This window comes from Cherax quadricarinatus, chromosome 22 (assembly GCF_038502225.1).
Source record: "Cherax quadricarinatus isolate ZL_2023a chromosome 22, ASM3850222v1, whole genome shotgun sequence".
Lineage (NCBI taxonomy): Eukaryota > Metazoa > Arthropoda > Malacostraca > Decapoda > Parastacidae > Cherax > Cherax quadricarinatus.
This window is the reverse complement of record NC_091313.1, coordinates 24258074-24276943: the sequence shown is the minus strand read 5'-3', so window position 1 is coordinate 24276943 and position 18870 is coordinate 24258074. Positions and strand designations below refer to the sequence as shown.

The following is an 18870-nucleotide window of genomic DNA, read 5'->3' as shown; positions in this document are numbered from 1 at the left end:
AATTGACAGGTAGTAATTAAAAAACACTTTAAGCAGGGAAGACGTTTATATTATGACCTTTCATCTACGGTAGGACTTTATCAAGTGCCTGTTAGAGTCCCACTGTTGGTGATGTGCAGCAAAATAAGATTTTCTTACCTGTTTAATCGCCTGACAACCTTTGGCAAAAATGAGTTTATTTCTAAGGCGCCATTTACTTAAGATAACACCTGGGGTTTCTTCCACTGTCTCCAGTACAGTACTGTAGTTGCCTCTGTACTGGACTGATGAAGCCACCAGTGTTGCACATGTGTCTAGTTTATCAACTTGTCGGTTCTTTGAACAATTTATCAACAAAAAAAGCGCCTGTTGCGCAGAAGAAGAGTTTCGTCGGTAAATATACCCAAGTGCTGCTCATGTGTCTTCTTATAAGCTTGTCGGTATTGTGTGCCATTAATGTAAAGATACCATATACTTAATAGAGAAGCAATCTCCGTTAGAGCTTCTCTCAGATTAAAGTGTCTCCCATCTGAATGAAGCAATTCATTAATTCATCTGGTTAAGAGATGGGGGCTATAAATATCGACGACCAATTATCCTTCCATGGAGATATAATCCTTTTGTGGAATAATCATAACGTGAGGAGGTTTATATTAAGCTATAATGCTCTCTAGCAGATTATCTTGAGACTCTTTACTCTTTGTGTTGCAGGTAGTTCTGAAGAAGATAAGATGAAATAATTATTAAAAATGCTTCTAGCTCGACTCCATATACATACGCATATGCAAACACACACACACACACACACACACACACACACACACACACACACACACACACACACACACACACACACACACACACACACACACACCTGAGACTCATATAACCGAATAACCTCTGCAGCCAAAGCTGGCCCGGCAGATCTGAGAGTGATCTTCAGGAATCTCGTCAATCATTCCGGGTTCTTTATACAACATACATCATCCCCATAAATTACAGGAAATTAGTAGACATCTATTATATTAATAATAAAAATTATATTAAAGCAGTATATATTTATAATGTTAGCCATAGAAATTACAGTAAATGACGTAATGTTCAACAGGCATAACACCTTCATATAATTTTTCTGGAAGTTAGTTGCTCCTTAATTGCTGGTTCGATTCCATGATTGGGCCCTAGATATAATAATTAAATCGAGAGGTTAGCGCTAAACCTGTATGGGGTTATTATAGCGCTTGAGGAATGGAAGATAATCAGCAATTAATTCAAGGAAGAGTGTAGGGGGAGGTTCCAATTTCTTGGCTCAAGAACTCATGTCAAATATCAAGGCATCTCCCACGAAGGATCTGGGCTCTGTACACCAGATTTCTTATCCCTTTCGAGGTAATGCGGTTGTCGTCAGCTTTAGGCAATTGTCGGTTTGAGGCAGTAGTTGTCGGTTTAAGGTACCTGTCGTCGGTTTGAGGCAGTTGTCGTTGATTTACAGCGCTGTATGACCCGTGTGGGTATAGCGCCAAGTTTTAATGATAATAAAAATAATAATAATAATAATAATAATAATAATAATAATAATAATAATAATTTTAATAATAACGTTGGTTCAAAACACTTGTCGTTGGCTTAATATGATTGTCGTCAGTTTAAGGCAGCTGTCATCGACTTAATATGGTTATCGTTAAGATAGGTGTCTTGGTCGTGTTCACTAGGTTGTGTTAAACGACGAGTCTGATAAGAGAAGATGTCTTCAGACGCCGGTAGTGTCGTCACATGATGTGTGTTGTGTGAATCTCCTCTTAGCTTCATGTCTGTGTGTTGCGTGTGGATTCTGTGTATCATGTGGATTCTGTGTATCATGTGGATTCTGTGTATCATGTGGATTCTGTGTATCATGTGCATTCTGTGTATCATGTGCATTCTGTGTATCATGTGGATTCTGTGTATCATGTGGATTCTGTGTATCATGTGAATTCTGTGTATGCTGTGAATTTCGCATGGTGTATTTCCGTGAATTTTGGATCGAATCACTGGTCAACAATTTTTGAAAAGTTGTATGCTTCTTAAATGAGATGAGTTAATTCTTATGTATTTTCATGTCATGAATCCAAATATCACTTTGAAAAATGCTTATTGGCTATAGTTTTAAAGATACGAGACGTAATGTATGATTATTTTATTGTAACTTACAATACGTGTCAGTATGTTTAAACTCTAATCCGTACCTACTCTCTGCCTTTTTTGCTTGACGCTTGTAGTGGGCTGAAGAATCATCTCTTGCCAATGTCTAGCAATAGTCTGCAAGCATTTTTGTGCCCTATTTGCCCTCGTACCATTTTTTCATGGTTGAAATATCTTAGTGAAATCTTTCACCATGTTCGTTACTAACTGCCTCACAGTTCGCTGGAAAAAAGTCTAATTGTGAGTCCAAAGAGTGGATTTTAAGTGACATGTTACAGCCCATGTTCTTGTAAGCCTTGATGAGGTTTTCCACCAAGTCTTCATAGTTGCCTTCCCTTCTGTTTCCGAGAAATCCCTTCGCCACTAACTTGAATGCTTCCCAAGCAGCTTTCTCTTCCCCATGAAGGTCTGATTCAAAGTCACCATCTTCAAGAAGCTCGCGAATCTGAGGACTATTGAAGACTCCCTCTCTTATCTCAGCGTGGCTCAGTGAGGGGAATTTTTATGTTAAATACTTGAATCCCTGACCGGATTTTTCCATAAATTTCACAAAGTTTTTCATGAGCCCCAGTTTTATGTGTAGTGGTGGTAGCAAAATTTTGTTTGCTTCAATGAGAGGTGGATGTTGAATATTTTTCATCCCAGGTTCCAATGACTGACGAGGTGGCCAGTCTCTCCTGATGTTGCGGGAACATCTTGCACGACTGCCCCATTTACATAGAAAGCAGCAGTAATTGGTGCATCCACCCTGTTTGGCTAAGAAAATCACCTTTCACCTCAAAATATAAAACTGCAAAGCACAACCACCTTCTCTGACTGTGAACAATAATGAAGCTCAGTGAGACTTTGACTGTGGTAAGAAACGCACTGCCTGAAGTCTGTTGTAACATGTTGTGACACGTAGGTGTATATTGAAAAGTAGAGCTAACAAGCAATTTTAACCATGATATTCATTATAAGTGACCTAAAATTAGTTGAAAATTGCTATTCTGGTCTCGGAAGCATTTTGGTTGTTGACCAGTGAATTTATACATCTACATGTGACTACGTTATTTGCCATCTTTTTACACTCAGACATCTCCAATAACGTTATTAAGAATTCATAATTACAAGTTGTAAAGAAACACGTGTCCATTAAAAAAAATAATAGTTATAATAAACAGTAATAATAATAATAATAATAATAATAATAATAATAATAATAATAATAATAATAATAATAATAGTGATAATAATAGCAGCAACTGCACTAGGAGGGGCAATATCGTTAAGATACATATCATAAAGAAGAGTTTCATTCAGACATACCTTACTTTACTACTTCTGTCTCAGCGAAGCGTACACACACACACACACACACACACACACACACACACACACACACACACACACACACACACACACACACACAACAGGCCTAGTGTCTAATCGACATGTGCCTACGACAAAATGGTAACTAACGTACCAGTACGATCAATCCTTGCGATATGTACCGTACAAATGCTCTAGTCTGAGAAAGAAGAGAGTTTCAATTACTTTCTCGGTAATTCTCTCTTACGATTTTTGGTGGAGTTTTGGTCACTGTCATAACGACCATTATAGGTAGTGAGACGGAGGAATAGAGAACAGAGAGGAGAAAAAAAAGAGGAAGAAGAAAAAGAGGAAGAAGAAAAAGAAGAAAAGTAATAGTGGTAGTAGTAGTAGTACTAGTAACAATAAGAGGAAGAAATTAAGAAGAGAAAAATAAGAGAAAGAGCCGGAGGAGGAAGAGGAGTGGTGAGAGTCGAGACTGCGGTCACATCGGCCGGAGTTTCGATCACTGGAAGTAAACATTTGTTTTAATTATAGGATTAATTCATTATTCACAGATAATTAAACACACACACACACACACACACACACACACACACACACACACACACACACACACACACACACACGCACACACCTCGTCCATTTGTTATGATACAGGAGGCAGGACTAGATAATGAAGCTCGTCTCCCGAATTAAAAAAAAAAAAGACTTCAAAGAAATAATTTATCTATTCATCTGTATCTCTTTTCTTTATGACTAAAGAAGAAACAATACCACTGACTCAAAAGCAAATCAATTACAATGACGTTTTACTAAATAACAAACTACTACTACTACTACTAATAATAATAATTATAATAATAATAATAATAATAGTAATAATAAAAATAATAATAATAATACTGATACTACTACTACTACTCTACTACCGTTTAGTAATTCATAAAAATATTCTTTCCAGATTAAGTCATCTCTGCTTTCATTAACTTTTCTTATGTTAATGCTTTTAACAGAATGAGTGAATACCTAAGAGAGGAAGGAATTCATTCTACTGTGAACCATTTCTGAAAGCCTGGGTGTCCGGATTATAACAGACAGAGAATTACTCAGAGGAGATGAATACACTCTTTGGATCATTTCTTGAAAGACGGGTGGAAGACGTCAATTGAGAGAGAGAGAGAGAGAGAGAGAGAGAGAGAGAGAGAGAGAGAGAGAGAGAGAGAGAGAGAGAGAGAGAGAGAGAGAGAGAGAGAGAGAGAGAGAGAGAGAGAGGGAGAGAGAGAGACGAATATTTCTATCTATATATACTATTTTAAGGGTTAAAGTATTTTTAACCAGTGGTCCATATATACATATACATCTAGTTTTTTTTTTTCTTGGAAGAACGCCCGATATTTCATCCATTAATCGTTGGTTAAAGGCGAGGAACAAATAGTCGAAATCAGTAATAAACTTGAGAAGGAATCGAAGACAATAGAAAACATTTATTATGCTTGAAGAAATATCGGTGAAATGGCAAGAGCTGAGAGGACATTCCGGGTGGCAGGAGGATGTTGACGAGAGAGTTGAATTGGACAAGAGTCTAATGTTCTGTTTATTCATGTGAGAGATTTTAAACATCCAATTGATTTTTCAAAAGACCGAGAAAGTTGTATCAAGCTGGTCCATGGTCGAAAGAAATATAATGGAATCAAGCTTCATAAAAAAATAGGTTGGAAATAAGTATGAATATTTGTTTAGGATTATATAAATTAGATTCATTTATAATTAATAAAATTTGTGAAGAATTTAAGATATCTTCGACAAGTTAAAATCAGAAAACCTGAGTAGAATATAAGCTGTGTTTGACAGGTCCTTGACCATCTCACCTGCATCATCATAAAGGGACGGGTGAGGCTCTGTATGTTGACTGCAAGGTGCAATCTCGCCCTTGTATGCCTTCTGCTGATCTTTTACTTTTACAGTTCCTTGATAATGTGAGAAATCACAAAATCACACACACACACACATATACATCTGAGGATGAGGGTCCCCAGGACAGTTCCAGAGGTGGTACCTCCCTATATAAATATATATATATATATATATATATGTATATATATATATATATATATATATATATATATATATATATACATATATACATTTATATATATATATATATATATATATATATATATATATAATGTAAATATATATATATATATATATATATATATATATATAAATATATATATATATATATATATATATATATATATATATATATATATATATATATATATATATATATATATATATATATTATATATATTTTCATACAGTCGGACTTGAGTCCTGGAAATGGGAAGTACAAAGCCTGCACTTTAAAGGAGTGGTTTGGGATATTGGCAGTTTGGAGGGATATGTTGTGTATCTTTATACGTATATGCTTCTAAACTGTTATATTCTGAGCACCTCTGCAAAAGCAGTGATAATGTGTGAGTCTGGTGAAAGTGTTGAATGATGAAGAAAGTATTTTCTTTTTGGGGATTTTCTTTCTTTTTTGGGTCACCCTGCCTCGGTGGGAGACGGCCAACTTGTTGAAAAAAAATATATATATTTATATATATAAATATATATATATATATATATATATATATATATATATATATATATATATATATATATATATATATAAATGTGTGTGTGTGTGTGTGTGTGTGTGTGTGTGTGTAGGATGTGATGGTGAGGTGTGGTCTAGACCCTTCATATGCCTTCCTTTGATGTATTACTTTTATTATTCCTTGATAATGTGAGTAGTCACGAAATCGCTTGGAATTTCACTATTCCTTTACAGTGGTTGTTTTGCATATATATATATATATATATATATATATATATATATATATATATATATATATATATATATATATATATATATATATATATATATATATATATATGTATATTGTGTGTGTGAGTGTGTGTGTGTGTGTGTGTGTGTGTGTGTGTGTGTGTGTGTGTGTGTGTGTGTGTGTGTGTGTGTGTGTGTGTGTGTGTGAATAATAGGGAGTTAAATCATAGCTCTAGGCCTTTCGTGCTGCAATCAACACATCATCAGAAGCTTACAATGTTGCAGAAAAGAGGAGGAAGTCCAAGCAAATGCGTTCATAGGAAGCATTTTTGTTCGAATGAGGCAGGAGGCGGTAAGTGCCCCAGGCACACCAGTACCCAATGCCCAGTGCTAGAAAGATTGAATATTAATGCATTAGAAAACAGCCAACCAACAAGCACTGATGTTTTAGTAATACCCTAACGAATGAAACATTAGTGACATGGCAGTTATCAAAAATTCAGACTCATATATGGTATAAAAGATTTTGCAATCTAAATATGGATATATTTGGCAATTGTATTAGAAATTTTCTATATATCTAGAAAACGGGTCAATGGCCGACTTATTTAAATGGAATCATTTAAAGGGAGACATCTGTAGTTTATCCAAAGGAAGATGATCATAGTTTATCCCACAAAATTCTCAGGCAGACGCAGGTCTAACCATCAAGAATAAGTAAGAAAACAGGCCCTAATTCCTCGGTGTGGAACTACAAAACTTAAGACAATCCAAAGCATTCACACAGGAGTCGGGTTTTAGGTTATGCGCAATAGTCTCAACTATAAACGAATGTAACTTGAATAAGCTGCCATTATTATTGTATAGTAAACGTTTATCATGTTTTATAATTGCCGATTCTATAATATTCCGTTGAGGTCAAGTGGAACAAGGGAAAATGACCCTGGCTTCCGACCAGTTTGCCGAGTTATTGCAGATTCTAATGTGGCTGAAAATTACATTTGATTCCTGAGCAGTTCATGTAGAATATCCATGTTATATCTTAATATCTAGAGGTTTGCCGATCTGTCCTACATAAGGTAAGTTGCAACCATTACAGCCAATTAACACCACCAACACAGTGTTAAGGAGAATTCTTTATCAAAATGCTTTTAACAATCCATGCTTTTTTAAAAAGTGCTTTTATGTTAAATCTTTAAAGGGCATTTGGCAAGGCAGAATTCTCGCTGTATGAAAGAACCATCACATTCATGATCCGAGGTGTTATCCTAGGCTCAGATCTATGATAAGTAACCACGAATAAGTGGTTCGTGGTTACAATAATATATATACTGCTCGTGGAGGCTAGTACACCAAACGGGGAGGAGGATGAAATTAGCTCTGAAGCACTCACACCATCGTATGTCCTCGGATCATACTATATATATATATATATATATATATATATATATATATATATATATATATATATATATATATATATATATATATATATATATATATACCTGGAGGTTATTCCGGTATATATATATATATATATATATATATATATATATATATATATATATATATATATATATATATATATATATATCCTAGGTAGTAGGTTGGTAGACAGCAACCGCCCAGGGAGGTACTACCGTCCTGCCAAGTGAGTGTAAAACGTAAGCCTGTAATTGTTTTACATGATGGTAGGATTGCTGGTGTTTTTTTCTGTCTCATAAACATGCAAGGTTTCAGGTACGTCTTGCTACTTCTGCTTACACTTAGGTCACACTACACATACATGTACAAGCATATGTATACACACCCCTCTGGGTTTTCTTCTATTTTCTTACTAGCTCTTGTTCTTGTTTATTTCCTCTTATCTCCATGGGGAAGTGGAACAGAATTCTTCCTCCGTAAGCTATGCGTGTTGTAAGAGGCGACTAAAATGCCAGGAGCAAGGGGCTAGTAACCCCTTCTCCTGTATATATTACTAAATGTGAAAGGAGAAACTTTTGTTTTTCCTTTTGGGCCACCCCGCCTCGGTGGGATACGGCTGGTGTGTTGAAAGAAAGAATATATATATATATATATATATATATATATATATATATATATATATATATATATATATATATATCCTAGGTAGTAGGTTGGTAGACAGCAACCGCCCAGGGAGGTACTACCGTCCTGCCAAGTGAGTGTAAAACGTAAGCCTGTAATTGTTTTACACGATGGTAGGATTGCTGGTGTTTTTTCTGTCTCATAAACATGCAAGGTTTCAGGTACGTCTTGCTACTTCTGCTTACACTTAGGTCACACTACACATACATGTACAAGCATATGTATACACACCCCTCTGGGTTTTCTTCTATTTTCTTACTAGCTCTTGTTCTTGTTTATTTCCTCTTATCTCCATGGGGAAGTGGAACAGAATTCTTCCTCCGTAAGCTATGCGTGTTGTAAGAGGCGACTAAAATGCCAGGAGCAAGGGGCTAGTAACCCCTTCTCCTGTATATATTACTAAATATGAAAGGAGAAATTTTTGTTTTTCCTTTTGGGCCACCCCACCTCGGTGGGATACGGCTGGTGTGTTGAAAGAAAGAAAGAAATATATATATATATATAATATATATATATAATATATATATATATATAATATATATATATATAATATATATATATATATATACATACATACATACACACACACGCGGAAGACATCACAATACGCGTGATTGCAAATATGTAAAAATTCCACTGATGATACATGCTTATACACATACCTTTAGTATTATTATTATTATTATTATTAAAGATTCGCCGGTATTCTACCGGCTCAGGCCTTTTCCAAGTGGTGGCCCGGCCTTGGCTCCCTGTCTTGGGAGTGTCTGAGACCTAAGTCTCCCATGGGAGGAGGCACAAGTACCTCCTCATCTTTGGGACCAACTGTCCCCAGGCCTAGCCACAAGCTAGGCCTCTCTGGTCTGCCATCCCCGCCCCAAGGGAGATAATGGGAATGAAAGTCTTGTGAGGTGAGAGCTCGGACTCAGGCACCTACCCTACCCTGGGCATGGTGTCGATCTGACCTTTAGTAGATATGCTTAAGCACATGACAGATTGTTAATGAAGAAAAAATTAAAAAAAAAATATATATTTTATATAATTTTCAGAAAATATCCATTTAGGTTCATCTCCATTAGCTTATGAGAGAATGTAAAAAACTTGCAAAATATAAAAAAATATGTTAAAATATAATCCCATAACGCTAGCATAAGTAGCAAAATACATAACTTCATCATTTTCCAAAAACAAAAATGAAACACTTTCACAGCTCTCACACAAAAAAACATGCAATATATTTTGCATTTTTATGCTCAAACTGGCATCATTATGGGGAGTTTTGGCTTACAAGCGTGATGTAATACGAACTCTGGGAACGCTGAACAAATCTGCAATACATATATATATATATATATATATATATATATATATATATATATATATATATATATATATATATATATATATATATATATATATATATATATATATATATGTATATATATATATAATATATATATATATATATATATATATATATATATATATATATATATATATATATATATATATCTGAATACATTCACCTCCTCCATACTCTCTCCCTCCAATCTGATATTCAATCTTTCATCTTTCATAGACCCATCAGCGGATGGGTCTATGACAGATGAGGTGAATCATAGAATTGATGAGGGGACACGAGTGAGTGGTGCACTTAGGAGTCTGTGGAGACAAAGAACTTTGTCCTTGGAGGCAAAGAGGGGAATGTATGAGAGTATAGTTTTACCAACGCTCTTATATGGGTGTGAAGCATGGGTGATGAATGTTGCAGCGAGGAGAAGGCTGGAGGCAGTGGAGATGTCATGTCTGAGGGCAATGTGTGGTGTGAATATAATGCAGAGAATTCGTAGATTGGAAGTTAGGAGGAGGTGCGGGATTACCAAAACTGTTGTCAAGAGGGCTGAGGAAGGGTTGTTGAGGTGGTTCGGACATGTAGAGAGAATGGAGCGAAACAGAATGACTTCAAGAGTATATCAGTCTGTAGTGGAAGGAAGGCGGGGTAGGGGTCGGCCTAGGAAAGGTTGGAGAGAGGGGGTAAAGGAGGTTTTGTGTGCGAGGGGCTTGGACTTCCAGCAGGCATGCGTGAGCGTGTTTGATAGGAGTGAATGGAGACAAATGGTTTTTAATACTTGACGTGCTGTTGGAGTGTGAGCAAAGTAACATTTATGAAGGGGTTCAGGGAAACCGGCAGGCCGGACTTGAGTCCTGGAGATGGGAAGTACAGTGCCTGCACTCTGAAGGAGGGGTGTTAATGTTGCAGTTTAAAAACTGTAGTGTAAAGCACCCTTCTGGCAAGACAGTGATGGAGTGAATGATGGTGAAAGTTTTTCTTTTTCGGGCCACCCTGCCTTGGTGGGAATCGGCCAGTGTGATAATAATAATAATAATAATAATAATAATAATAATAATAATAATATATATATATATATATATATATATATATATATATATATATATATATATATATATATATATATATATGTCGTGCCGAATATGTAAAACTGGTCAATTAGCAAGAACTCATTTAAAATTAAGTCCTTTCTAAAATTTTCTCTTATACGTTTAAAGACATATTTTTTTCATTACTGTTGATGTAAAAATTTATAATTTTTCACCAAAAGGAACTTAGAAAACTTACCTAACCTTATTATAACAAGAACAATTTATTTTAGCCTAACCCAGTTAAATATATTTTAGATTTGTTTACAGTAATTTAATACTAAACAAACACAGTGAAATATATTTTTTTCGTTAGGTTCAGAATGATTTTGGCGAAATTATTGCATACACAAATTTTCACTTGTCCTATATGGCAAGATGAGCGTTGCTATTTAAGCCAAGTTCGCAAGTTCTGCCTATTCGGCACGACATATATATATATATATATATATATATATATATATATATATATATATATATATATATATATATATATATATATATATATATATATTTTTTTTTTTTTTTTTTTTCAACAAGTCGGCCGTCTCTATTATATATGACAGAACTGAAATTGAAAATTGAACAATTACAATTTTAGAAAGTGGGAGAGACTACGAAATCTTCATTGAAAATTTATTATAGAGTAAATCACTGAAACGTTGATTTACTCCGCAGTAAATATCTTATGAAGACCTCTGTCTTCCCAACCCACCTACCAAAATTATATAATATATATATATATATATATATATATATATATATTATATATATATATATATATATATATTATATATATATATATATATATTCTTTCAACACACCGGCCGTATCCCACCGAGGCGGGGTGGCCCAAAAGGAGAAACGAAAGTTTCTCCTTTTACATTTAGTAATATATACAGGAGAAGAGGTTACTAGCCCCTTGCTCCCGGCATTTTAGTCGCCTCTTACAACACGCATGGCTTACGGAGGAAGAATTCTGTTCCACTTCCCCATGGAGATAAGAGGAAATAAACAAGAATAAGAACTAGAAAGAAAATAGAAGAAAACCCAGAGGGGTGTGTATATATGTGCTTGTACATGTATGTGTAGTGTGACCTAAGTGTAAGTAGAAGTAGCAAGACGTACCTGAAATCTTGCATGTTCATGAGACAGAAAAAGGGACACCAGCAATCCTACCATCATGTAAAACAATTACAGGCTTTCGTTTTACACTCACTTGGCAGGACGGTAGTACCTCCCTGGGCGGTTGCTGTCTACCAACCTACTACCTATATATATATATATACATGTATATATATATATATATATAGATATATATATATATATATATATATATATATATATATATATATCTATATATGTGTGTGTGTGTTTATGAGTGTGTGTGTGTGTGAGCGTGTGTGTGTGCGTGTATATGTGTGTGTGTGTGTGTGTGTGTGTGTGTGTGTGTGTGTGTGTGTGTGTGTGTGTGTGTGTGTGTGTGTGTGTGTGTGTGTGTTTGTGTATGTGTGTGTGTGTGTTTGTGTATGTGTGTGTGTGTGTGTGTGTGTGTGTGTGTGTGTGTGTAATGCACTAAATCCTTTCAACCAATTTTGATTGCTTGTTCAATAGGAATAATAAAGAGACACTTGATGCTTGCCATGTATTTTGTGATCTAATCTTGCCAGCGAGTGTGTAATGTTTTCAAGCCAAGTGTAAGGTGAAGACTTGGGACAAAATGCATTGTACATATCCACACTACTGTATACAGTGTATTCATAACGTGCACACAAATGGTAGTGCATGAAGTATCTTTAGATCAATAACTCAGGAAGCCTGTCTAGAAATAATTATTTTTCGTAAATAATCTCTCAGTGTTCCTCCATTCTTATGTTCTTATGTTCTCCACGCTATTCGAAGCTTACACAGTCTTCAGTTGTCCGACAAGGCTCTTCATTTAAGATCTTGGCTCACTATTTGGTACACGTAGAGAGCTTTCTCCTGCAGGAGGGCGAGGAAGGCGAAGACGTAGCCGAGGAATAGCAGGTAGAAACCTCCTTGAAGGTGTTGAAGACTCAGCACAGTCTCCCCTTGCGACTCGCTCTGCCAGATCGAGTAGCGGAGATAAAGCAACATATATATATATATATATATATATATATATATATATATATATATATATATATATATATATATATATATATATATATATGCACTGGCCGAGACTCGAACCCTCGAGGTTTAACACGCCACCCTAGTAGCCAGTTAAAATTCGAGACGCCCTAATCCATTGAACCATCAGTGTCACAAACAATAGGCGCCTAGTAGCACTAGACATCACTGCTGTCGCAGACACACGTAGCTGTGGCAATCTAAGGACTAATTTCATTATCCTCTCGTTTGGAATATCAATTACACAAGCAGTTTACATGTTAATGCATCCACGGTCAAGTGGTTTTAAGCAAATAGCAACTGCACTGGCCGAGACTCGAACCCTATATATAAAACCCCTTTGTAAGTTGGAAGCCTCCAGCTTCCTAACGTTGTCACTTGAAGTTTTTAACCCAATAATCTACATTAATACCATTGAAATTGTAAGTTGGAAGCCTCCAACAAACTACATTGATACCATTGCAATAGTATTATTGTGATATAGTTTCAGTACGAAGAGGCCAGTTTCAATATAAATAAATCCACATGCTTTCATCTTCATGTTTTCCTCCAAATGTTTTCGTCCACGTGCTTTTATCCACTTGCTTTCATTCACATGTTTTCGTCCTCGTTTTCATTCACATGTTTACATCCATATGTTTTCATCTTCATGCTTTCATCCACAAGTTTTTATCCACATGTTTTCATCCACATATTTTCACCCTAATGATTTCATCCACATGCTTTCATCCACATGCTTTCATCCACATGCTTTCATCTACATTCTTTCATTCATTTTTCTTCCGTAATGCTTATCTTCATTTCTTCACTTACCAACACTAAAAAAACTACACATTGACTATCTACGCAGTATAACCACAGACAACCTCACATGTTTATCTAGCGGTTTCTGAATACGCTGGAATTAACTCTACAAGGAAGTGGTGGAAACTGATTCTCCACACCGTTTTAAGAGCAGGTATGATATCTGCAGCGTGTTTCGAGGATCAACGACCCCGCGGCCCTGTCCATGACCATCCTCACAGTGGATCAGCGCCTGATTACCTAGGCTGTTACTGCTGAGCGCTCGTAAACCAATAAAAAACAACAGACAAGTGGTCATAAAGTCAGTAGGCCTACCATTGAGCTGGCCATAGGTTTATAGGTAGCATAGGCCTTCTCGCCGTCTTTGGCGGCTGCTGTGATGGCCTCACTCATCCAGTGGTCTATGAGGCCAGACTCAATCATACGTTGTTTGATAAGGCTGAACCGCTGGCGGAATGGAGCTCCTCTCCTGTAATGAACACATGCATAAGCTCAATGCATTCCAAACTCTCATCCTAAGGAAAACGCGAGATTTTTAAAACATTACGGTGAAAATAATGTAGGAAGCATTGTACACATTTTGAGAACACTATTTTCGACTTACTGGGTCATAACTGATTACTCTGTGTACGAAAATTTTGGCTAATTTACGTTAACGCAAATTATCTAAAATTGACCAATTCTAAGAGAATTTTAAAATAATGATACCTGACCATGGAATATCTGATGTAAGGAAGACCGTGCAAATGCGAAGAAAACGTTGAAAAATGTACACAGACGCAAGGTTCATCACCAGGTAAAAAAAAATACTAATAGACGCAGAAGCTTGGAATCATCATTCATCTGTATTTCCAACAATTTCAACTAGAACAATGGCTTTTACAATATAACTTCTTACTTGGAAACTTCTTCATCGTTATCCTGTGGAGCAACAAGCCTATTGGCCCAAGCCGGGCGAGTCATTCTGAACTCCAAGCTCTTCTCAGTCATCAATTTCACCATTTCTCATCGGACTCTTTACGTCACTATGCTCCCTATTTATACTCATGTACTCTCTGCTCAGATAAATCTATTTGTGACTGATAAAGCCCACTCTGCGGGAGAAACATTGTAAATAAAAGATCTCATTGTACTGCATTTGTGTCTACTTTTCCATCGTGTCGGTATTTTATATCATTTATCCCCACCTCTGTATTCGACTGATGAAGCCTACCGTGTAGGCGAAACATTTCGGAATAAAGATCTAATTTTGGACATGTTTCTTAATTATGCTTAAAACGTCGTAAAATAACTGCATCTCCTGCTTGAATTACTAATATATGAGTATTTCATTAGGTCATTTCACGACTCTATACATTTACCTAATTCATTTTTCACAAATACCTAAATTATTTGTTACATCGTTTTCTTACAGACTATATGAGGTGTAATCCTTATTTAGCTCATTTCAAAGCCAAGCCGTATCTAAATTAGGCTACAATCCCAGGGTGCCACTCACAACAGTCGTCTGACACCCGGTATTTATTTACTCTTAAATGAACAATGTCAAGAACTGTAAGGAGACATGTACTTCGTGTCCACCCGTACAGGGTTGTGATCACGCACTTTGTATCGTTTTTTTCTGGAATATTCACTTGAGAAGTGATCCCAGACAATCGTGATCACAGGCAAGGGTATAGCCATTCATCAAGGTTGAACAGTCCTTTGGTTTTGAGACAGGCACTACCACTAAGCTCCGAACTAACCACGGTACGGGTAGTGTTCGAACCCATGGCAAGTGAGTCGTAGAACTCCGGGCCATTGCCGTACCGTGGTTTGTTTGCAGTCGTATTATTACGATTTCGTGAGTGAGCTATGAATTGCTTATTTTACATTTAGACTCGGAGACTGACCTAAAACCCCAGGCGACGCCAGCGAAGACAGGGTAGCTGGTCTTGCTGATGTGGAAGGGGGTGAAGCCGTGGGTGTCGGTGTAGCGGGAACTGATGACGATGGTAGCAGTGTACATGTTAGCAATAACTGAGTGATGGCCTCTCAGTATTCTCTCCAGTCCATTCTCCAGCGTCTCTGGCTGAGAATGTTATTAATAAGGGGCGAAATCAATAATATACACACGAAAATGGTGATATACCATTCCTCACGATGTGACTCGCACCTGCATAGTGTATAGGACCTATTGACTGCTAAGTGAAGAGGGATCAGGGGTGTAAGAAGATTTTCCGGCTCGACCTCACCGGCAATCACATCCTGAGATACTGATGACCACATTAGTTGTTAACATTACTAAAGAAGTAATTTTCTGGAAAGACTAGTAATAAGTTGATGAGGGTCCAAGTGACTCTTAAAAAATTAGTAAGGAATTGGAAATTGTCCCCCAAAAACTATTTGGTTCGAAATGAAGTAGCAATGAAAGAAATAAGTTGTGTATAAAATGTGGAAATTATAGTAATTATTGTATTAGCGGATTGTTATTATTATAATCAAAAAGAAGCGCTAAGCCACAAGGGCTATACAGCGCTGCAGGGCAGGAAGGAAGCGAGGGTATAAGGTGGCAAAAGGTTGTATAAGCGGAACTGCCGCTTTAAACAATAATATAAATGGAATGGACTCAGTTTGAAAAAAAAGTGTAAGTAAATCAAACTTTGAAACACTCAGAATGTTTTTTATGTTCAACACATTGGTAACTGAGCACGTCTAGGTTTAGTATATACAGTGCATTTGTTATCGTGTTTTAGCTAAATGACTAAGTGCAGTTCAGTACGAGTCCATGAAACACGGGGAATGCTTACTTGCAGAAATTTGTTGACTTCTTGAGTAACACTGTCAGGAGACATACTGAAGTACATGTTAATACTACCGGCGGTGGAGGGCAAGCCCCAGGTCCAGCCGTCCTGGTCCAGCAAGTCTTGAAAGGAGTCGATGGGTGGGAACATGCTCAAGACAGTGAGGTGGGCGACGAGGGAGGAGCGATAGGCAGCAGCGATAACCAAGCAGAACACCAGCCACCAGCCCACCAGCATCTGTGGTACAGGTGTTACTAAACTGAACACTACTCCGCTAGCATCGTCTTCTATTACTTGTATTTACATGCAGAACACCGGCGTCTTTCGTATACGAAGATAGACTGAAGCCTTGTGTGCGCGCGCGCGCGTGTGTGTGTGTGTGTGTATGTGTGTGTGTGTGTGTGTGTGTGTGTGTGTGTGTGTGTGTGTGTGTGTGTGTGTGTGTGTGTGTGTGTGTGTGTCGTGCCGAATAGGTAAAACTTGCGATTTTGGCTTAAATGGTAACGCTCTTCTTGCCGAATAATGCAAGCGAAAATTTGTGTATGCAATATTTTCGCAAAAATCATTCTGAACCTAACAAAAAAAATATATTTCTTTATGTTTGTTATTAAATTATTGCAAACTTATCTGAAATATATTTAGTTGGATTAGGCTGAATTAAATTGCTCTTGTTATAATAAGGTTAGGTAAGTTTTCTAAGGTCCTTTTAGTATAAAATTATTAATTTTTACATTAACATAAATTAAAAAAATATGTCTTTAAACGTATAAGAGAAAATTTTAGAAAGGCCTTAATTTTAAATGAGTTCTTGCTAATTGACCAGCTTTACCTATTCGACACGACATATATATATATATATATATATATATATATATATATATGTATATATATATAATGTATATATATATATATATATATATATATATATTTTTTATTTTATTATCACACCGGCCGATTCCCACCAAGGCAGGGTGGCCCGAAAAAGAAAAACTTTCACCATCATTCACTCCATCACTGTCTTGCCAGAAGGGTGCTTTACACTACAGTTTTTAAACTGCAACATTAACACCCCTCCTTCAGAGTGCAGGCACTGTACTTCCCATCTCCAGGACTCAAGTCCGGCCTGCCGGTTTCCCTGAATCCCTTCATAAATGTTACTTTGCTCACACTCCAACAGCACGTCAAGTATTAAAAACCATTTGTCTCCATTCACTCCTATCAAACACGCTCACGCATGCCTGCTGGAAGTCCAAGCCCCTCGCACACAAAACCTCCTTTACCCCCTCCCTCCAACCCTTCCTAGGCCGACCCCTACCCCGCCTTCCTTCCACTACAGACTGATACACTCTTGAAGTTATTCTGTTTCGCTCCATTCTCTCTACATGTCCGAACCACCTCAACAACCCTTCCTCAGCCCTCTGGACAACAGTTTTGGTAATCCCGCACCTCCTCCTAACTTCCAAACTACGAATTCTCTGCATTATATTCACACCACACATTGCCCTCAGACATGACATCTCCACTGCCTCCAGCCTTCTCCTCGCTGCAACATTCATCACCCACGCTTCACACCCATATAAGAGCGTTGGTAAAACTATACTCTCATACATTCCCCTCTTTGCCTCCAAGGACAAAGTTCTTTGTCTCCACAGACTCCTAAGTGCACCACTCACCCTTTTTCCCTCATCAATTCTATGATTCACCTCATCTTTCATAGACCCATCCGCTGACACGTCCACTCCCAAATATCTGAATACGTTCACCTCCTCCATACTCTCTCCCTCCAATCTGATATTCAATCTTTCATCACCTAATCTTTTTGTTATCCTCATAACCTTACTCTTTCCTGTATTCACCTTTAATTTTCTTCTTTTGCACACCCTACCAAATTCATCCACCAATCTCTGCAACTTCTCTTCAGAATCTCCCAAGAGCACAGTGTCATCAGCAAAGAGCAGCTGTGACAACTCCCACTTTGTGTGTGATTCTTTATCTTTTAACTCCACGCCTCTTGCCAAGACCCTCGCATTTACTTCTCTTACAACCCCATCTATAAATATATTAAACAACCACGGTGACATCACACATCCTTGTCTAAGGCCTACTTTTACTGGGAAAAAATTTCCCTCTTTCCTACATACTCTAACTTGAGCCTCACTATCCTCGTAAAAACTCTTCACTGCTTTCAGTAACCTACCTCCTACACCATACACTTGCAACATCTGCCACATTGCCCCCCTATCCACCCTGTCATACGCCTTTTCCAAATCC

General features: G+C 37.0%; 1 protein-coding gene across 3 annotated transcripts in view; it reads right to left on the bottom strand.

Annotated features, from left to right (window-relative positions):
* Positions 1-150: 150 nt before the first annotated feature.
* LOC128689700 (glutamate receptor-like) overlaps positions 151-18870 on the bottom strand; it is a 59733-nt gene continuing 41013 nt past the window's right edge. For 2 of the 3 annotated variants that reach the window (XM_070087559.1, XM_053778079.2), the window contains 4 exons: positions 16606-16836; positions 15709-15887; positions 14132-14285; positions 12501-12943 (listed from right to left, as the gene is read on the bottom strand). In XM_070087559.1, the coding sequence (XP_069943660.1) occupies positions 12794-12943; positions 14132-14285; positions 15709-15887; positions 16606-16836 (714 nt within the window). In that variant the 3' untranslated portion in view covers positions 12501-12793. Of the gene's footprint in view, positions 697-12500; positions 12944-14131; positions 14286-15708; positions 15888-16605; positions 16837-18870 lie in introns of those variants that run through there. The other variant, XM_070087558.1, reaches the window with a different exon arrangement.